This window comes from Dromiciops gliroides, chromosome 2 (genome assembly GCF_019393635.1).
Source record: "Dromiciops gliroides isolate mDroGli1 chromosome 2, mDroGli1.pri, whole genome shotgun sequence".
NCBI lineage: Eukaryota > Metazoa > Chordata > Mammalia > Microbiotheria > Microbiotheriidae > Dromiciops > Dromiciops gliroides.
This window is the reverse complement of record NC_057862.1, coordinates 612448648-612472073: the sequence shown is the minus strand read 5'-3', so window position 1 is coordinate 612472073 and position 23426 is coordinate 612448648. Positions and strand designations below refer to the sequence as shown.

The following is a 23426-nucleotide window of genomic DNA, read 5'->3' as shown; positions in this document are numbered from 1 at the left end:
AGTTACATGTAAGGATAGTTTCCAACATTCATTTTCATAAGATTAGAGTTCCAATTTTTTCTCCATCTCTCCCTTTCCTCCCCCATCCACAAGACAGCAACCAGGTTATATATGTACAATCCACAGCAATAAAATGATCCAAGACAATCCTAAGGGACTAATCATATTATCCACCCCCATAGAAAGAACTGATAAAAAGAGCACTTGTGGATTTTACATATATAACCTGGTTGATGTCTTGTGGAGGGGGGAGGAAAGGGAGGGAGGGAGGGAGGGAGGGAGAAAAATTTGGAACTCTAAATCTTGTGAAAATGAATGTTGAAAACTACCCTTAGATGTAACTGGGAAAATAAAATAAATCTTTGTTGCAAAGATTTTAAAAAAAAAGAGAGGAAAGGGACCCTGAGTAAAAGCATCACTTCTGTTGTCAAATCAGAAAGGTCCCTGAGTAGAAGTATAACATTCAGTCCCAAGGAACAGGGACCTTAGGAACAGCATTGATTACACTTAAGGGGTACATTCCTGGATAAGGAAAACAGTATAGACCAGGAAAGCAGAAGCTACACTACTCATCAAATCACACCACCTTAGATGAATTACAGATTCCCAAATTGCCACAAATAGCTCTGAAAATAATATTCTGAAAAAACTGAAACAAGACAGTGCCTTTCCAAGCCTCCCCACCACCCTATACCCTCCCTAAGGCTGAGAACAAAGCCCAACTTTAACATGAAGTTTAAATCAAGATATATGGTAGAAAAATGAGTAAATAAGAAACTAGAACCTGACCATAAAAAGCTCTTTTGTTGGTGGAGAAATAAAGAAACAACCTCAGAAATTGAAATCAAAGCAGCTATACACAAAGCCTCAAAGAAAATGTAATTTGGACAAAAGTTAAAAAGAATTCTTAGAAGATCTTGGATGTGGAGGCAAGATGGTGGGAAGAAGCCAGGAAGTTGCTTGAGCTCTCCCAAATTTCCCTTTCTGTTATTTAAAATTCTAAATTTGGTTTGTAATCTGTCCCCCCCGGTTTTGGGGGAAAACTGACTAAAAATCACTGATAAATGAGTTTAGGTTTTTTAAGGGTTTATTAAAAGATAGTAAAAGAAAGAGAAAGATTGAGAACATATTTCCTATAACCTGGCAGTCCTAACCTTCCTAAGCTCACCCTTCTGAAATCTTCTGCCACCACACTGATCTCTCACACCAAAAGAGGCAGAAACCTCTCCCCAGCATCCGCTTCATGTTTCATGTTCCCCTCCCATAAATGGGAGGTTCATCAAGCTGATTGGCTAGTGTCATTCAAATTCAGTGGTTCACTGGATTAGAAGATGGTCTCGAAGTAAAGTTCAAAGTTTTTACCTTCTGAGAACAATTACCTTATTAAGTACCCTTAATTACCAGCCAGATGTGCTTACAATCTAGTCAGCAGTCTATAGTCACTTGCCTTATACAATTCAATCAGTTTAACTCAGTCTGAGTATTTGCTAAATCTCATCTATCACATTCCATTATCTTGACACACCTTAGAAACAATATCAAATTAAGCATCTTGTTTAGAATCTGTTTGATTCTAGAGTTATAGAACCTAAAAGAGATAGAGTGAAACAATTTTCTATCTTAAGATAACTTAGAAGGTCTTTAGGAAAGGCAGAAATATTAAATGTATCCTTTTCAGATAATAATGCAATAAAAAAAAATATGTGCAACAAATGGTCATGGAAAGATAGACCAAAAATTATTTGGAAACTAAATTAAAAAAAAAAAAAGAATTAGTGGGTCCCAGAAGAGAAGGCAAAATGGTGAGGAAAGGCAGTGACTTGTCTGAGTTCTCCTCATTTCACCTCCAAATACCTTCAAATAATGGCATAAGACAATTCCTGGAGCAAGAATACTCACAAAAGAACAGAGTAAAATAATTTTTCCAGTCAAAGACAACATGGAAGGTCAGCAGGAAAGATCTCTTGTATGAGTATGAGAAGGCCACACCAGTGCAGATCCAACACCCACACCAGCAAACCAGGAGCAGGCCTTGGGAGCCTCTGAATCAGCAGCAGCAGCAGCAGCAGCAACTGCTTCTGAACTTGGGCCACAGATAGTAAGGGTGTCAAACAAATGTCCAGAAGAAGATTACAGGGATCTCTTTACTAGCACCGAGGCAGGACTCTTTTGTTTTGCCTATATTCCCATCCAGGTAACAGTCTTGGGTGGCAGTCCCAGGCAGGGGAAGAACACAAGCACAGAAGAGCTTGTAGCTACAATGGAACAGGATTCTGTACATATTCCCAGTGCAGAAAAGCAGGCCTGTGGTTGTCTGAGAGAAGAGCACAAGACAGGATATAAATTAACATACCTCTCCTTAAATCATACCAACTTGGAAGAACTAAATACTTACAAATTACTAGAAGTATCTTTGAAAACAGTTGTACAAACACCCTGAAGTTTGGGACAGTGCTCCTTTCACCGTGGAAGCAGTGCCCCACCTTAACAAAGAGCTAAAAATAAAAAAAATAAGACTGGAAAATAAGCAAATAGAAAAAAATGCTCACCAATAGAGGTTTCTATGGTGATAAAGAAGATCAAAATATACTTTCAGACAAAAATAACAAAGTCAGAGCTCCTACATTCAAAGATTCCAAAGAAAATATGAATTGGTCTTAGACCATAAAAGGGCTCAAAAAGGACTTTGAAAATAAAATGAGAGGTATTAAAAATGGGAAGAGAAATGATTGATGAGAGGCAGCAAGGTGGTACAATGGATAAAGCACCAGCCCTGGATTCAGGAGGACCTGAGTTCAAATCTTACCTAAGACACTTAATACTTACTAGCTTTGTGACCCCAGGCAAGTCACAACCCCAATTGTCTCAAGCACAAATAAAAGAAAGAAAGAGAGAGAGAGAGAGAGAGAGAGAGAGAGAGAGAGAGAGAGAGAGAGAGAGAGAGAGAAAGAAAGAAAGAAAGAAAGAAAGAAAGAAAGAAAGAAAGAAAGAGGAAAAATAGAAATGATTGATAAAAAATATAATTAAAAAAAAAACAATGGCTTGGTAAAGGAGACAAAAAAAATTATGAAAATCACACCTCAAAAACACACTAGGATAAATGGTAAAAGAGGTACAAAAAAACAATGAGGAAAACCATGCCTTGAAAAGCCAAATTGGCCAAATGGAAAAGGAGGTACAAAAGCTCTCTGAAGAAAATAACTCCATAAAAATTAGGATTGAGCAAATGGAAGCTAATGACTATGAGAAATCAGGAAACAATAAAGCCAAACTAAAGGAATGAAAAGAAAATAGAAGGCAATGTGAAATATCTCATCGCAAAAACAACAACAAAAGTCACTTGGAAAATAGATCCAGGAGAAATAATTTAAAAATGATCAGACTACTTGAAACCCATGATCAAAAAAAGAGCCTAGACATCATCTTCCAAGAAATTGTCAGGGAAAATTTCCATGATATTCTAGAACCAGAAGGTTAGAAATAGAAATTGAAAGAATATACCAATCACCTCCAGAAAGAGATACTAAAATAATGAAAACCCCCAGTGATATTATAGCCAAATGTCAGAGCTCCCAGGTCAAGGAGAAAATATTGCAACCAGCCAAAAAGAAATAATTCAAGTACTGTGAAGCCACAGTTAGGATAATACATAATTAAGCAGCTTCTACCTTAAATGACCAGCAGGCTTGGAATATGACTTTACAGAGGCCAAGGGAACTGAGATTACAACCAAGAATCACCTAACCAGAAAAGCTAAGTGTAATCCTTCAGAGGAAAGATGGGAATTCAATGAAGAGGATTTTCAGGCATTCTTGATTAAAAACCTGAGCTGAATAGAAAATTTGACTTTTAAATACAAGAGTCCAGAGAAGCATAAAAAGGTAAATAGGAAAAAAGAAATCTTAAGGGATAATAAAATGTTAAACTGTTTCCATTCCTATATGGGAAGATTATAACTCATAGAAATGTTCTCATTATAAGGGCATATTGATAGAGTTTATTTAGACAGAGCACACAGGTGTAACTTGAATATGAAGGGATGAAATCTTTTTAAAAAATAAAATTAAGGGGTGGGAGAGAAATGCACTGGGAAAAAGGGAAAGGGAAATGTGGAATGGGGTAAAGTATCTCACATAAAAGAGGCAAGAAAAAGCTTATCCAGTGGAGGGGAAAATGGAGGAATTTCTGGTCAATAAGTGAACCTTACTCTCATCAGATGTGGCTCAAAGCGGGAATAACATACACACTCAATTGGCTATAGTAATTTATCTTACCATGAAGGAAAGAAAGAGGGGAAGGGGATAGGGGTGGGGGAAAGGTGATAGAAGAGAAGGTAGATTGGGGGAGGGTGCAATCAGAAGCAAAACACCTTTAAGGAGGTAAAGGGTGAAAGGAGATAGATAATAGAATAAATGGCATGGGGATGGAGTAGTATGGAGGGAAATTCAGTTAGCAATAGTAACTGTGAAAAAATTTTCAAGCATTTGTGTGATGAAGGCCTCATTTCTCAAACATATAGAGAACTGAGTCAAAGTCATTAAAATAAGAGTCATTCCCCAATGGATATATGATCAAAAGATACGAAGTTTTCTGATGAAATTATCAAAGCTATCTATAGCCATAGGAAAAAAATTCTCTAACTGACTATTGATTAGAAAGATGCAAATCAAAACAATTCTGGAGTACTGCCTCATACACATTGGATTTGATAAATAGGGCAGCAGAAGAAAATGACAAGTGTTGTAGAAAATATGGGGAAAATGATACACTAATGGACTATTGGTGGAGATGTAAAGTAATTCCAACACTCTGTAGAGCAGTTTGGAATTATGGACAAAGGGCTATAAAACTATGCATCCTTTTTGACATAGTATTACCACTACTATGTCAGTATCTAAAAAGATATTAAAAAACAAAAAGTTAAGGGACCTACACATACAGAAAAAAAAATATTTATTTCAGCCCTTTTGTGGTGCAAAGAATTCAGCCATTGGAGAATGGCTGAACAAATCATGGTGTAGTAAAAATTATTTGTGGTAAAGATTAATATAGAAAATTTTAGCTGAATCATTTGGGAGGGGGCACACCCTGAGACTGCTTATGCTACTAAGCAGCTTTTGAAGGACCTCCCCTTTTGGGGAGGAAAAACGCCATACCTTCCCTTTTGTGGGAGGAAAACTGCACTGGAAGGGAGGCAACTTCTAGTGGGCAGGGCATTCAAAAGATCACATTCTTTCAGCCTGGAGAGCCATCTCTGGCGGTGCTCAGCTCGTGGTGGCGTGTTTCGTGCTCAGTTTTGGGCATTCTGGTTCTTGCCCTGGAGGGCAGTTTGGGATTGGTGAGTTTTATGAAGAAAAACCCTAGATTTCTTTGAACTAACTTTATCTCTGGGATCCCATAGACTAAGCTTAGAGTTAAGACTGTCCATCTGTATTTTTATTTCCTTATTTCCCTACTTGGTTTCACCTTTGTGGTTTAATTAATTCCCAAGCAATAAAACCTGATGCATTATGAATGAAAGCTCAGAGGCTCCTTTTCTTATTGGCCTGGGAAGTATATATAAAAGGGAAAGTTCAAAGGGGGAGATTAATGCTCGGTATATCCAATTTTGGCCCTCATAATGGAATGAGATTATGATGGAACACTATTATACTATAAGAAATGATGAGCAGGATGCTCTCAGAAAAACCTGGAAAGACTTATATGAGCTGATGCAAAGGGAAATTTATTGTATACAAAGTAACAGCAATATTGTAAGATGACCCGCTGTGAATGATTTAGCTATTCTCAGCAATACAATGATTGAAGAAAACTCTGAAGGACTTATGAAAAATGTGATCCATTTGCAGGGGAAGAACTAATGGTGTGTGAATACAGATTGAAGCATATTCTTTTTAGCTTCTTTTTCTAAATTTGTCTGATTTCTTTCCAAACCTGAGTAATGTGGAAACGTTTTACATGCCTACAACTTATTTTGAATTGCTTACATTTTTCAGAGGTGGGTGGGATCAGAAGCTGGAAGGGAATTAGGAGCACAATTTTTGGGGGGGGGCAGTGGAGGGCAATGAGGGTTAAGGGACTTGCCCAGGGTCACAGTGAGGCTGGATTTGAACTCAGGTCCTCCTGAATCCAGGGTTGGTGCTCTATCCACTGTGCCACCAAGCTGATCCCCATGGAGCACAAACTTTTAAAAATGGACATTACAATCTTTTTTTACATGTAATTTGGGGAAAATAAAATTCTAAATAAATGGGAGAAAAAAAGAGAAAGGAGCCATGATTAATGCACAAGGCTTTTCCTAACTAGAGACAGCAACCTTTCCACATTCAAAAAAAATGAGTGACTCAAACACCATGTCATAGAAACAATCAATAGTTTCATTTAAAAGAAGGACAACAATAAAACAACAAACAAAAATTATGGGATATAACCAAAACAGTTCTTAAGGGAAATTTTATATCTCTAAATGCCTACATGAATAAAATCAATACTCTCAATGTTAAACATCCATATACCAAATGGCATTGAATCCAAATCCCTTAAGGAAAATTAAATGAATTACAGGAGAGAATATAGAATAAAACCATAGCAGTGGGGGAAATCAACTTTACCCTCACACAGCTAGATACATCTAACCATAAAATAAATAGGAAATATGTTAAGGAGTTGAATAAAATCTTAGAAAAATTAGATATGATAGAATTTTGGAGAAAACAATGGGAATAGGAAAGCTTATACATTTATATCTGCTGTATATGGCACCTTCATGTAAACTGGCCATTGATTAAGGCATAAGAACCTCACAATTGAATGCAGAAAAAATGCAATTATTAAATGGACAATATTCACACCATAATGTAATAAAATTACATTTAATAAAGGTACATGGAAGTAATTTTGTATTCAATATTTTTTTCTCTTTTATGATATAATCCTAGTAGTGGTATTACTAGGTTGAAGAGTATGCATGGTTTTGTAACCCTTTAGCTATATCTCCAAATAGAATCATTTAACCAAGAATTTATTAATGTCTCCATTTCCACATATGCCCTACAACATTTTACATTTTCCTTTGCTAAGCCACTATTCAATTCAATAGGTATGAAAAGGTACACAGAATTGTTTTGACCTGAATCCCTCCAATCAATAGTGAATTAGAGCATTTTTTATATGGTTATAGGTGGCCTTGATTATTTTACCTGAAAACTTCATGTCTTTCGATTATCTATCAATTGTGTAATGGCTCACATTTTAATGAATTTGACTCAGTTCTCTATGTGCTTGAGAACCGAGGCCTGTCAAACAAACTTGCTTCATTTTTGTTCACAATTACTATTGATAACTGTATTTCCCTCCATTCTATTCTCTCTTCTTGATATTTACTCTATCTTTATCTTTTCACCCTAATCCTCCTCAAATGTTTTGCTTCTCACAGTACACTCCCCCAATATGACCTCCCTTCTTTTACCCCTCCCCCCTCATCCCATTCCCCTCATACTTTCCAGCAGGATAAGATAGATTACTCTACCCAATTTAGTGTGTATGTTATTCCTTCCTTGAGCCAATTCTGATGGGAGTAAGACTCACTCACTCCCTTGCACCTCGCCCATCTTCCCCTCTATTCCATAAGCTGTTTATTGCAATTTTTTATGTCAGCTATTTAATCCCATTACACGCCTCCCTTTGCCTTTCTCCTAGTGCATTCTTCTCATCCCTTAATTTAATTTAATTTAATTTTTCTTTTAGTGAGGCACTTGGGGTTAAGTGACTTGCCCAGGGTCACACAGCTAGTAGTAAGTGTTAAGTGTCTGAGGCCGGATTTGAAGTCAGGTACTCCTGACTCCAGTGCTGGTGCTCTATCAACTCCACCACCTAGCTGCCCCTTAATTTATTTTTTAAATTTATTATCCATTTATATTGAACTCCCACCTGTGTCCTCTGTCCAAATAAACTCTGTTAAGCTACTCTAATAATGAGAAAGTTCTTATGAGTTATAATTATCATCCCCTCATATAGGAAGGTAAACAGTTTAACATTTTAATATCCCTTATGATTTCTTTTTCTTGTTTACCTTCTTAAGTTTCTCTACGGCCTTGTATTTGAAAGTCAAATTTTCTATTCAGTTCAGATTTTTTCATCACAAATGCCTGAAAATCCTCACTTTTATTGGATAACTATTTTTCCCCTGAAAGATTATACACAGTTTTCCAGAGTATGTGATTCTTGGTTGTAATCCCAGTTCCTTTTCCCTCCAGAAAATCATATTTCAAGCCCTCCAGTATTTTAATGTAGAAGCTGCTAGATCTTGTATTATTTTGACTATGGCAACATGATACTTACATTATTTCTTTCTAGCTGCTTACAATATTTACTCCTTGACCTGGGAACTTTGGAATTTGGCTATAATATTAGTGGAAGTTTTTATTTTGGGATCTCTTTCAGGAGGTGATTGGTAGATTCTTTCAATTTCAATTTTTCCTTATAATTCTAGAATTTCAGAGCATTTTTCCCTGACAACTCCTATGCATATGATATCTACGCACTGTTTTTTTTTTTATCATGGCTTACAGGTAGTCCAATAATTTTCAAATTGTCTCTCCTGGATCTTTTTTCAGGACATCTGTTTTTCCAAGGAGATATTTCACATTGCCCTCTATTTTTTTCAGTCATTTGCATTTGCTTTATTGTGTCTAAATTTCTCATAAAATCTTGAGCTTCCATTTGCCCAATCCTAATTTCTAAGCAAAAATTTTCTTCAGAGAGCTTTTGAATCTCCTTTTCCACTTGGTTTTTCAAGCCGTTAATTTTTTTTCATGACTTTCCTGCTTCACTTTTCTTTCTCTTGCCATTTTTTCCTCTATGTCCTTTCCCATATCTTCAAAATCATTTTTGAGCACTTCTGTGGCTTGAGACTAATTCATATTTTTCTTGGAAGCTTTGGATGTAGGAGCTTTGACTTTGTTATCTTTTTTTTCTTTGTGATCTTCCTTTGAACTTTCTAGGGTCAGCATTTTCTTCTGTTTGCTCACTTTGCCAGCCAATTTCTTGACTTTTAACTTGTTCTTTGACTTGGGCACTGCTTCCAGCGTGTACTGTCCCAAGGTTCAAGGGGTCCCAGGTGATACAATTTAGTGAGAGGCAGGTTCACAACTCCCCTGTTCTCTACATATTTATAAGCTCTACATGCATGTTCTTCATGCAACCACAGGCCTATTTGCCCTCTGACCCAGAAGAGAATCCAGTCCCACTATGGCTGCAAGCTTTAGTGTGCTTATGCCCCTCCCCCAACTGGTCTGCCACTCAAGTCAGCAACATGGATCTGAGCAAGGGCAAAAGAACAGAGTCCTGCCTCAGTCCCAGCAGAGACTCCTGTAATCTCCTCCTGTCCAACCTCTTGATCCCCTCACTATCAGTGGGCTGAGTTTCAGAAGCAGCTACTGCTGGAGCCAAACACCAAAGATCCTCTGCATTGCATCCTCACTTAAAAGAAAGAAAAAAAGCTTATGAAGTGGAGGGTAATATGGAGACATAGTGGGCAAGTGAGTGAACAATACTCTCATCAGAATCGAAATTCAATGTCAGAATAACTTATCTAAAATTGCCATTATCTATAATTATAACTATTACTTCAGTAGGAGCTTTCTTTGGGAAATGGCTAATTCTTATAAACTATCACATTATGATTCATGTTGAGAGCTATTTGTTTTGAGCAGTTTTGATTTCCTGAAAACAATAGCATGTGGCTGTTAAACATTTTAGAACCAGACTCTTTTACATGTTCTCTAGATTTTGGAGGCAGACTAAAGTTTAGGTCATAATAAACCTGAAATTCAGAGGGGATAATTTTTACCTTCATTTTGTTTTTGTTGTTGTTGTTTTGTTTTTTTGTCAGGCATTAGGGTTAAGTGACTTGCCCAGAGTCAGACAGGTAGTAAGTGTCAAGTGTCTGAGGCCGGATTTGAACTCAGGTCCTCCTGAATCCAGGGCTCCTGCTTTATCCACTGTGCCATCTAGCTGGCCTAAAATATATTATTTTTTAAGTAAACTAATGATGTAATTGTAGAATTGCCTAAAGAAGGGGCAGTTAGATGGAACAGTAGATAGAGCACCAGCCCTAGAGTGAGGAGGACCTGAGTTCAAATCCAGATTCAGACACTTGACACTTACTAGCTGTGTGACCCTAGGCAAGTCATTTAACCCCAATTGCCTCACCAAAAAAAAAAAAGGATTTCCTAAAGAAAGTGCATTGTTTTTGTTCTTAAAATTATAAAGCAATGGAGGAAGGAAAGAGAGGAGGGAACAAGCATTTATCGAAAAACAACTATATGCCAGGTACTATAATAAGTGCTTTGCAAATATTATCTCATTTAATCCTTATGAACTTGTGATGAAAAACTTATGATATATTAAATACATTTTTGTTAGATAACTTTCTCAATACATAACTAAAGGTAGAGCAAAGATGGAGAAATAAAGGCAAGGAATTGCCTAATGTCCCCCAAGTTCCCCTCCAAACAACTTATAAATACCTCAAAAAATTCTGGAATGACAGAACCAACAAAAGGAAGTGGTCAAATTTTTCTCCATCCTAAAGTAAGTTTGAAGGTTGGCAGAAACTGACTGACTGGGGTGAAAGTACGGCACAGTCCAGTACAGGCCATGCTCTGGAAAGCCAGCAGCAGGCCTTCAGGGTGACTGCATACACAGCAGCAGTTTCTGGAGCTCTCAGCCAACAGATTGGAAGGGGAGACAGACAACTGGCCAGGAGATTACAGGGGAGCTTTTGCTAGCACTGGCTATAGGTCTCTGTTGAATTGCCCATAAACAGTTCTGGCTTGTAGGTCCATGGATGACGGAGATTAAGCACACTAGCTTGTGGTCAGAGGGGACCAGGATTCCCAGGTTAAAAAGAAATTTTTGCAAACATCCAGAAAGAAACAATCAAATTTTCATGGTGTCACAGTCAGGATAGCACTAGGAATAACAGTGTCTATATTTAAGGATTGGAAGGCTTGAAATATGATGTTCTGTTAGGTAAAGAACTAGGATTACAACCAAGAATCAATGAACCAGAAAAACTGTACACAATAACAGCAATCATATTTTGAGGGGGGCAAAGGTGATGTTTAATGAAATAGAAGACTTAAAAGCATTCCTAATGAAAAGACCAAAAAAGAATAAAAAAAATTTGCTTTTATATAAAAGATTCAAGAGAAGTATAAAAGTGTAAAAATGAATGAGAAAATAGAAATAATTCAATAATGCTAAAGTGTTTATATTTCTTACATTAGAAGATAACGATACCTATAACTCCTAAGAACTTTTTCATTATTAGGGCAATTTAGAAGGAATATAGTTAGATTGCATGAAGACATGAGTTAACTATGATGCTTCTAGAATATCAGGGCAATTTCCCTGACAATTTCATAGAAGATGATGTCTAAGCTAAATGTCTCTTATAAAAGCCTTATTTTGGGGTCAGCTAGGTGGCACAATGGTAAAGTACAAACCTTGGATTCAGGAGGACCTGAATTTAAATGAGACACTATTAGTGAGATACTAATGCATTGCTGGAGTTGTAAATTGATCCAACTATTCTGTAGAGCAATTTGGAACTATACCTAAAGTGCTATAAAAATGTACATACCCTTTGACTCAGCAATACCACTACTAGGTCTATATCCCAACAAGATAAAAAAAAAAGGAAAGTGAACTTTTTTTTTTTTTTGGTGAGGCAGTTGGGGTTAAGTGACTTGCCTAGGGTCACACAGCTAGTAAGTGTTAAGTGTCTGAATCCAGATTTGAACTCAGGTCCTCCTGACTCCAGGGCTGGTGCTCTATCCACTGCACAACCTAGCTGCCCAAAAGTAAACTTTTTGTACAAAAATACTTATAATAACTCTTTTAGTGCTGGCAAAGAATTGGAAATTGGAGGGATACCTATCAATTAGTAAATGGCTAAACATGTTATGGCATATGATTGTGATGAAGTACTATTGGACTGTAAGAAATGATGAAAAGGATGCCTTCAAAAAATCCGGGAATGTCTTACTTGAACTGATGCAAAATGAAGTAAGTAGAACCAGGAGAGCAGTGTACACAAAAACAGGAATGATCAGTTCTCACTGACTTAATTATTATAAGGAATGCAGTAATCTAAGATAATTCCCAAAGACTTATAATGAAAAATGCTTTCTACCTCCAGATAAAGAACTGATAGAGTTTGAATGCAGATCAAAGCACAACTTTTCAACTTTGTTTATTATTCTTGTGGGTGTTTTTCTTTTGGGCTTATCCTTTCTTTTACATCATGTGTAATATGGAAATATGTTTTGCATGACTAAACATATAAAACCTGTATACAATTCTTTGCCTTCTCAATGAAGGAGGAAGAAAGAGGGAGGGAGAGAATTTGGAACTCAAAATTAAAATATAGATAAAGGTATAGGTATAGACATAGTCATGGGCATATGTATATTATGCATATATGTATATGTATATGCATATATGTTAAAAATTACCATTACATGTAACTGGGGAAAATGACTAATTTAAAATCACCAAGTAGGCATACATGGTGGTGTGTACTTATTATTCCTGCCCCAAAGATGCTGAGGAGTTCTGAGCTACAGGAAGCTTAAACAAGGCCAAAAAATTCCAGTTCAGGGGTAAAAAAGATCAGATCAAAACCCATTCTGATCAGTCACAGAAATGGGTCCAAGGGGGGAGCACTGTACTCTCAGCCTAGGTAAGATAGGAACAATTTTCTTTGACTGAGAATATCATGTCAAGCACTGTGGAGTATTCCCAGAAACCTGTGTTCCTACTCTCTGGATTTTGGAGATAAAACCAAGTATAGTTCACAATAAACCTAGAATTAAAAGAAAAATGCAGTTTTCAGGGAAAATCAGATGAAAAGGTAGTATTTACTTAAGGAAAATTATTTTTAAGATTAAAATTAGAAAGTGAAAGAAGGGGGTGGAGAGGATACCTACTCTGTGCCAGGTGTTGTGATAAGCCCTTTACAAATATCACATTTTATCTTGCTCTAAAGATTCCTTCTAATCTCTCTCATCATGAGATGGAAATGGTTCTACCTATGTGAGAAAAGTATAAGATCTTGTAAAATATGACCAGAACAGAAAAGCTTTGAATATGGATCTGCTGATGGATCATATTTCTGTTGTCCAAGGACAAGTTGTGTTCATTTTCAAAAGATTTATCACCCAGTATATTGGAAGGTGGTGATGAATCTTTGGTCCATAGAAACCCTACAAGACCATCTACTGAACTTAAAAATGGCTTTACACACACACACACACACACACACACACACACACACACACACACACACACATATGGAGAGAGAGAGAGAGAGAGAGAGAGAGAGAGAGAGAGAGAGAGAGAGACTTCCGATGAAGAGAGAATATGTATCTTTGAAATTTTTTTTAAAAAGTATTTTAGCATTTTTAGGACAGCTTTTTGAGTACCCTAAGAAAAATTCTAAGTGAAAGCCATAGCTAAATTGTCACAAACTAGGGCACAAACCAAAAACAAGCAAAATTTGGCATTTTGTGTTCTAGGAAGTGTTTTCATTGTAGTACCTTGTTTACAGATTTATTTTAAAGCCTGGCAATCATTTCTATTGTGTCTCAGAGTTTGCTCTGTGAGGTATTGTGGGGACAAGGGAAGCTGAAGGTACAAACACAAATAAGTAAGATCCTTTGATGTATTACCCTCATTCAAATGGGAAAGGAAATAAGCAAAAACAAAGAAACAAACCAGAAATAGAAGCAATTCAATAAAACTATAGCAAAACACATTATTTTTTGAAGGGAGAGAATTTTGTACAAGATGACATTAAAAAATGGATTCTATGAAATATTTCTGAGCAAGTATTATAATACATAAACTATGCTCAAGGCACTCTGCCAATCCTTTTCTAAAATACAAATATGATCCTGATTACCAAATCAGGTAGCAATAAAGCAGAGAGACCCATAGACCAAAATACCAAAATACCAAAATACCAAAACTTTAAAAGCTAAAGAAAATTAAGATGTATTCATTATTATTAAAAGGTGCCTTTATATACATAAAAACATTAAACATATTTCTGCATTAGTCATGTTTTAAGAGAAGAATCAGAGCATAAAGGAAAAACCTCAAAACAGAAAAATAACAGCACCAAAAACAAAAGAAATAGTATGGTCTAATCAGCATCCATATTCCAGAGTTGTGGCCATAGTAAGAAAATACAGAATTAAGAAAATATAATAATTAATATCTATTAAAATGAAAAATATCTCAATAGATACAAAATTAATTAATGAAATACAGAACTCAATAAAATTATAAAAATCAAATATATGAAAGCAACAAATAGTATTTCTAAAGGCAAAAATAATACTTAAAATGAAGAAAATTAAAACTTTTCCCAAAAAGATGATATTTGATAAGATGTTAGAAATGCTAGATAAACAATAAGAACAATAAGAACAAATAAAATGAATGAATGAGGACTGGAAAAAAATGTGAAAAAGAAATTCTCAATAATTAGCAATGTGATTGGTTTACTTTGAAAACCCCAGAGAACCAACAAAAATCATGATGATGAATGACTTCCACAAATTAGCAGCATACAAAGCAAACCACTAAAAATCTTCATCGATCTTTTTATTATGAAGAAAATGTGACAATAAAAAGAAAAAATATATTCAGACAATTATCATTTTAAAATAACAAATATGCATGAAATACCTGTCAATTCAGACAGAAAACATATAGTTATACTTTAGTTCTGAAAAAGGGCTGCTAAATAATTGGAAAGTATTACATTTCAATTTTTAGTCAGTTCAAAAGAGGTTCAAATTATTATACTATGCAAATTATTCTATAGATTTAGAAAAATTCCAATCAAACTGTCATGGTATATATTATATAATGACACATTTTTAAAAGAAATATGTAGATAAACTGAAAATGAGCAATATTTATGGAAAAACAGGAAATATTAACAAGGATTGTTTTCCCACTTCTACAATTTTATTAAAAGGATTAATTATGAAACTATCTGGTACTGTATTACAACTGTTAAAGGTGCTTGGTGGAACAGCATATTCTAGAAGAAAAGATATATAAGAAACTGATATTCAATTAATCAATCTCAATAAACTATTGGGAGAAAGTGATTTTTTAGTATCAACTCCTACACCAAATAGAAAGCAATATAGTGAAAAAAAATAGTTAAAGCAGCATCTCATAACAAAGTGTTTTAACTAACCAGTCACATCTAGGTGTTGTCAGATTATCTTCTTGCTTATCTTGAATTTCAACTCTTTATTAAATAGTTTTTATTTTGCCCTATCTAGTTCAAGGATTATTTGAACAAACTTAAAGGTGGATATTTCTGACCTGACCATTGTCTATTATCATCATTCTATTGATGCTAAAATGTCAACCCTTTTCTTCTTTGAACTTCTTTTTATCCAAAATGGTTTAAAAATGCTATTCTTATCATTGTTTCCTATGATTTTGACAGCTTACTCTAACTCTCAACATTGCTAATACTATTCTTATAATTGCACTGTTACTATATTCATCATAAATTATTTATCCTCTTTTATCTTCTATTATATATACATATATACACACATACACATAAATACACACATACATACACAAATCATGCATAATAAATACACAATGTGTGCATCTATATGTACATATAAGTATACTTTACATATAATATATCCACATCTATATCTATCTATATGTGTGTATACATATGAACACACACATACATATTTTTTGTTTATTTATAGGATGTGAGCAGGGGGTTGAAAAATCCTATGTTTCCCACTGATCTGTTTAGAAAGTTCCCAATATTCTTCATAATGGATTGTTTTTTCTGTCCTCAGAATTTCATTTTTAACCCCCCATATTATTTTACTTTTGTATGCAAAATTTGGGGCTATGCAATATAGACACAGTATAGTTCAATCTCCATTCAGTTTACATAGTTCTCTTTTTTTGGATGTGGAGAGCATTTTCCATCATGAGTCTTTTGGAATTGTCTTGCTGAGAAGAGTCAATTCTATCACAGTTGATCATCACACAAGGTTGCTGTTACTGTGTACAGGGGTCTCCTGGTTCTGCTCACTTCACTCAGCATCAGTCCATTTAAGTCTTTCCAAGTTTTGTTTTTTTCTGAAATTTGCCTGCTCATCATTTCTTATAGCACAATAGTATTCCATTACATTCATATACCACAACTGGTTCAGCCATTCCCCAATGGACAGGCATTGCCCGCACCATCAATTTTACAGAGGTTTAACACTTAAAATTCTCATCTAAATGTGTTGCTTCGAGAACTAGTTAATTTACCATCAATGGAGTTGTTCAGGAATTTATTTGGCTGGATGTCTACTTTGACATATGGTAGAAAGAAGTAATCACTAGAGGTATGTGTTTGATTAAATGCCCTCTATAGTTGCTTCCAGATTTCAGAGTCAATGATTCCCAAACTTTAGCTTCATACAAACTCAATAGTTCCATTTCTTTTTCTTATTTCTCTCTTATTTTTTGTCCAGTGTTTGGGGCTTTCCAATTTTCTCAGTACTTTTCCCCAAGGAAATTAAAATGGAAAAAGTAAAGCAACATCACCTTAATCATGTTCTGGGAAAACAGTTTCTCTTTTCTTTGTATTGTGGAAGCAATGTGTGTGTGTGTGTGTGTGTGTGTGTGTGTGTGTATGTGTGTGTGTATTTGAAGGAATTAACTTGTATGCAAATGAAACCTGAGCTGTGAAGTGAGTGTGAGTAGAAAAACATTGAGTGGAAAAAGGATTTCCACTATGAATGTATCAGTGACCAAAATGTTTTAAGGACACAAAATGGTTCACCATCCTGTGTTCTAACCTTATAAAATTGTATCTTATTTGCCAGACAATCACTGATTGCTCTTCTGAAATTATTAAACTGAGAATTATACATAGATATGTATATTTGGAGGGGATTATTGCTAACTGGGGTGAATTACAAAGAAAGGAAATAAAGCTGCCTATGTGAGGTTGGAGGAAAACAGCAAAAATACAAAAGACAATGAATACTCTGTTCTTATTTTCCAAACTGCAATGCAAAAGTGCACAAATTCAGGGAATCTTAGCATAAAAGCCCCAAAAGACCATAGAGATTTGTGGAAACTACAGCTGGATATAGCAAAGATTTTTGATGACCTTGATTGTCTTCAGCAATTGGCTTATCCCCACTTACCTTGGAAGATTGTTTAATAATAGATTATAATAGCTTTTACTGTCAGTAGGTGTTTCTTTTTTTCTGTTACTCAGACTAAATTTTTCCCCTTTTTTGGAAATCATCTAATTATCTCTTATTATATCTCTTTATGTGATGGCAATTAGTTCCTTCCCTTCTCTGATATTTTTCTCACTCTTGAAAAAATGTGCAGACTATTCCAATTCTTTCTAATCACCCTTCATTCCCCACTGCCTGCAGTCTCCACTGGGCCTAACAGCAGTCAAGAGGCAACCAAGCACAAAGAAAAGTTTTATTAAATGTTTGCTAGCCACTATATAACTTACATTTTGTAATCCATCACAAAGTGGCGGGAAGACTAATGGTCCATCACAGTGTCTAGATGTGATAACCAGCAGACCTAGCTTATGCCCAGAGATCTGAGAATGGTGAAGGGAGTCAAAATACTAGAACTATAATAGAAGATGTAACTGACACCATAACATCAAACAAAAGTCAAAACCAGAATGCAATACAATATGCCAACCTCAAGGAGCAAAGAGAATGGAAATATTAAAAATGCCAGAGCTCTGTCAAATATATTGAATAAAAACTCTATATTGGGGGGGCAGCTAGGTGGCACAGTGGATAAAGAACTGGCCTTGGATTCAGGAGGACCTGAGTTCAAATCCGGCCTAAGACACTTTACACTTACTATCTGTGTAAGTCACTTAACCCTCATTGCCCTGCCTCCTTCCCCCCCAAAGAAAAGGCTATAGTGAGTAGAGAGGATGAAAGGCCAGGGGAAAGTCAAGGACAAAATATCACAGGACTGGTTTAAAAAGCACATGGACAAGCACAGGTTGCTGCCTAATTATATGTTCCTTGAAATCACTATTGTTTGATGGTGAGTAGGTTCATGTCGGCTATATACTTCCTGCTTTTTAAAGGGATCTTCTTATCATCAACTTGGATGGTGATGCTTTTCAGAAAGGATAAGAACCATGGGTCATGCTTGACATATAAAGGATCTTAAAAAGCAAACATTTGCTTTTTGGCTTTCAGAGCGGGATCGTGGTGGTGGGCAAGAACAAGCATCTCACCAAAGGCAGCCAAAAAGGAGCCAAGAAGAAAGTGGTTGATCCATTTTCAAAGAAGGATTGGGTATGATGTAAAAGCACCAGCTATGCTCAACATTCGCAATATTGGCAAGACACTGGTTACAAGGACTCAAGGAACAAAAATTGCCTCTGATGGTCTAAAGGGTAGAGTTTTTGAAGTGAGTCTTGCTGATTTGCAGAATGATGAGGTTGCTTTTCGTAAGTTCAAGTTAATTACTGAAGATGTTCAGGGTAAAAATTGTCTGACTAATTTCCACAGAATGGATCTTACCCGGGACAAGATGTGCTCCATGGTCAAAAAGTGGCAGACCATGATTGAAGCCCATGTTAATGTCAAAACTACTGATGGTTACTTGCTCCGCCTCTTTTGTGTTGGTTTTACCAAAAAACACAACAACCAGATCCGTAAGACCTCTTATGCCCAGCACCAACAGGTCCGTCAGATTCGTAAGAAAATTATGGAAATCATGACCCAGGAGGTGCAGAAAAATGACTTGAAAGAAGTTGTCAATAAACTAATTCCAGACAGCATTGGAAAATACATAGAAGAGGCTTGCCAGTCCATTTACCCTCTCCATGATGTATTTGTTCGAAAAGTCAAGATGCTCAAGAAGCCCAAATTTGAATTGGGAAAGCTAATGGAACTGCATGGTGAAGGTGGTAGCTCTGGAAAACCTTCAGGAGATGAAACAGGCACAAAAGTAGAAAGAGCTGATGGCTACGAACCACCAGTTCAAGAATCTGTCTAAAATAACTTTTAAAGGCTGAAAAATAAAAATTTATTATTGTGAAAACAAAAAGCAAACATTTGCAACAAAAGCAATAAATAATCAGTGCAAGGTAATAACATAGCATATTTTCAGCAAAGATTAATAATAAGAGAATAGAAAGTAGTTTCAAAGTATTTCATATAGAGAAAACTGTACACTGTTAATCATTCAATTGCCTCTGGGAAGAGAATAGAATCAAAATTTAGGGTACATAAAACCTAGGATTCAAAGCAGAGGAAAGGCTCTCCCTAACCACAAGCCCTTAACACCCAACATTGATACTATCTAAAATTCATGTATAGATCAAGAATGCTGAGTTGGATTTGGATTATATGATAATCAATTTCCTTTTGGGGATGTACATTGAATAGTGATTAAAGACATGTCAAGAGTTGGTGTTATTTTTTAATTTTTACTTCATCACATACAGGACATCATTGTGGTGTCATGACTTACACTGAATGGGATTTAAGTGAGGGAGGGCTGTACAAGGTCACCAACCTCACTCTTCTCCAGAGTCATCTGAGTACAGTGGTAATACATGCATATGTATAATGTATGTGTATGTGTGTGTATATGCACACACAGGTACATTATATGTTGCCACATATGTTGCCATATATGACTGGAAATAGTCCCAAATGTTTCAGGCAATTCAGGTTAAGTGACTTGTCCAGGGTCACACAACTAGTAAGTATCTGAGGTGGGATTTGAATTCAGGTCTCTTCTGACTCCAAATCAGTGATCCTAGCTGCCATAGTTATGCATGAAAGATAAATCAACTTCATCAGTCTTGGAAAGCAAGGACTGTCAGAATCCAAAAGAAGTGCAGAGGTGTGTGTGTGTGTGTGGGGGGTGGAACAACAACAAGAACAACAACACAGGAACTTATGCTCACTAACCCTGAGCTCACTCAGCACCCTTCCCACCCCTCCCACTATACTGATAGCAAGACTGCACTAGCCTGCTCATGGCTACAAGTTTGAAACCCACACCTCCAAAAGACTGAATTATAGTTACTATTAGAACAGATGGTTAGAGATAGGTCACCAGCACAGGGCACTGTGCATATGAGGAGCTGTGAAGCACTCCACCTAGCCTCAGGGAAAGCACAACATTCAATGGGGCCAGGTTTGGAACATCCCAAAGTCTGTTGGGACAGACATGGCTGGTGAACTGTAAATTACCCATTGGGAGAGGAGACTCAAATGCTGTGAGATACAATCCCCAAGAAAACCCCCAGAGGGAGAGAGTCAAGAAGTAAGTCATAAGGAAAATAAGGGAAAGATAGAATGCTATAAATACCAAAGATTTCAGGAAAAAGAGAAAAAAAGCACAAAGACCTTTAATGTAAAAACAATAAAAGGGGAAAACAATAGTAAATGGATGTATGTCTTCTAGATCTAGGAAAAAGAGTTGAAAAAATATTGAATTATAAAGAAAAGATCATCCAAGATTTGACAAGACAGAGGATGATGAAAGTTTAGGAGCACATGGAAATATAACCTCTTATTCCTGAGTGTTTTCAAAAAGAGGAATAAGAATTATGAGAGCAGAATTTCTGTCCTGTACAGCAAAAAAAAATAAGCAGAATAGGAAAAAAAAAGATAAAAAAACCCCTTTAATCTGTAATGACAAGAGTCACCAAAGAAACAAAAGTGAGAATAATCGATTAGGAAGGCAGAGACACAGAAGTGAGGGACAACTTTGAAGAAGAGAAGCAAAAAACAAACAAACAAAAAATCCAAAATACAAACAACAAAAAACTACCTCAAAAAGTAAACAAAAAAGAAAAACGTACATGAAAGAAAAAAATTCTCAATATGCAAATAAAACATAAGAACTCGAAGACAGGATATGTAGAGATAACCTAAAAATCATTTATCTTTATTTTTTTTTTGTGGAGCAATGAGGGTTAAATGACTTGCCTAGGGTCACACAGCTAATAAGTGTCCAGTGTCTGAGGCCATATTTTGACTCAGGTCCCCCTGAATCCAGGGCCAGTGCTTTATCCACTGTGCCACCTAGGTGCCCTGGAATCATTTCTTTTTCAAAATAACATGACAAGGGTTTTTGTTTGTTTATTTGTTTTGTTTTGTTTTGTTTTGTTGTTGCTTGTTTTTTTCTTTCATATTATAAGTAAAATGGAATTTTTTTTGCATGATTGCACATGCATAACATATACCAAATTGCTTACCATCTCAGGGAGAGGGGAGGGGAAAGCAGGAAGGAGGGAATGTCCAACTCAACATTTTTTTTTAAAATGAACGTTAAAAGTTGGTTTTTACATAAAATTAGGGAAAAAATAAATTATGTAACAAAGAATATAACAGGACAAAAAATCTTAACATCACAATGAAGGAAATAATAGAAGAAAACTGACCAAAACTTCTGAAATTAGAAAATGAAATTCCTATTGAAATAATTCACCTTCAGGATAGGGGGAAAAGACTGCACAATCCAAACCATATACAACTCAGAAACCATGAATTCTACAAGCCATCAGGAGAAATACCTTCAAAAACAAGGGAGATAGTCAAATAATGAAAGACTATTCTGTATGGGAAGAAAATAGAAGAATGAGTTCTGAAGAGTAATGGAGCTCAGGATGCAGCCCAGATTGAACTATCCTGAAAATCTGAGCTTAACCTTGCAGAAGAAAGATATATATTCAATAGTAAAGAAGAATTTGGAATATTTTTAGAAGGAAAATGAGAACTGAAGAGATTATTTGCTTCTGGAACAATCTAAACAACAGAAATAGAAGAGGAGTCCATAAATGCAGCAGGAAAGGATAGTAACAGCAAAAGTGATAAAAAAAATCAGTAAAAGACTTCTTTCCAAATGTACACAATGGGACAGGGATAAAAGTGAAAATCTCTTAAAAGTGAACAGGCAGACAGAAGGCATTATGGACAAAGCCTGACTACAGGTGAATGCTTCTTTTGTAGGACTAAATTAAAACATTTCAGGGTATATAAATGGTGAGAAGATGAGCAGGAGGATAGAGAGAAGTGAGTGATATATTGATCTCTGGTCTTCAAAAAGAGAGAAACCTACAGGGTAGTGGATGAAGAGGACAGAGGGAAGACTGGAAAAGAGGGAGGAAGAAAAAGATAGTATTTTGCAGATGACAGTGTGTTTCACTAATAAATGCTTCTTTGAGGAAAGAGAAATAATGGATGAAGGTAGTGAGGTCTATACATTGGATGGGGGCTATGACATTTGGTGTGTAAAGTTTACTTTTCCTGGAAGCAGGGGAGTTAAAATTCCTGAGTCAACCAGCACCTGAAGCAGGAGGAAGTCAAGATCCAATGAAGAATTTTTTTTTCGGGGGGGGGGGGGGGGCGGTGAGGCAATAGGGTTAAGTGACTTGCCCAGGGTCACACAGCTAGTAAGTGTTAAGTGTCTGAGGTAGGATTTGAACTTAGATCCTCCTGAATCCAGAGCTGGTGCTCTATCCACTGTGCCAACTAGCTGCCCCCATTGAAGAAATTTTCAGGCAAATGAAGAAAATAAAAAGTTAAACAATGAAGAGTACAAATCAGTGGTAGGCTACATAATTAGCAGCATGGTGGGGTGAGGCCACCAGGAGAAAATAACCCCTGTGACAACTGTAATATTCAGCATTCTTTGGGAAATGAGACAAAATAGAAAGGAGAAATCTTTGAAATAAGTCCTACAAGTCAGTGGTAGAAAGCACTTAGAGGGTAAAGCCTACAATGGATATCATGGAAGCTTTGATTACATGAAGAATACAGAAAAGATAGAGACCAAACAATGATAGGGTCATGAATCAGATAATAAAGGTTGTAGTATAAACAGGAAGAGAAGATGAATAATGAAAAGAATGAGAAATCATTTTTTGAGAAGGGGCACAAGAATCAGATAAAAAATATAAAAACAGGGGCGGAGCCAAGATGGCGGAGAGGAAGCAGCAAGCTGCCTGAGCTCTCCTTCTGTTCCCTCAAAACGAACATTAAATCAAGCCTCTGGACAGATTCTGAAACTACAGAACCTGCAAAGAGACAGAGACACAGTCCTCCAACCAGAGATAATTTAGAAGACTTCAGGAAAAGGTCGGTCTGACTTGGGCAAAAGGGAGGCCCAGCGCAGGGCAGCAACCCAGCGCCTAGGGGGTCAGGGCAAGTCAGCAGGAGCTGCGGGCCACAGCCGAACAACTGAGGCTCCCGGAACCTGGTTCAAAAATCTGGTGGCCAAGAAGGACAGTGGAAAAACTTACCTGCACCGGCCGAGAGGGCCACGAACAGCGGGATCAGACG

The 23426-nt window shown here is 36.3% G+C and overlaps 1 protein-coding gene across 1 annotated transcript in view; it reads left to right on the top strand.

The window, feature by feature from the left end:
- The window catches only part of LOC122739376 (40S ribosomal protein S3a-like), a 104136-nt gene extending 84963 nt beyond the window's left edge, over nucleotides 1-19173 (top strand). The window contains 3 exon segments of the mRNA XM_043981138.1: nucleotides 10595-10691; nucleotides 18318-18416; nucleotides 18418-19173. Of these exon segments, the coding sequence (XP_043837073.1) occupies nucleotides 10595-10691; nucleotides 18318-18416; nucleotides 18418-19122 (901 nt within the window). The 3' untranslated portion in view covers nucleotides 19123-19173.
- Nucleotides 19174-23426: the final 4253 nt, after the last annotated feature.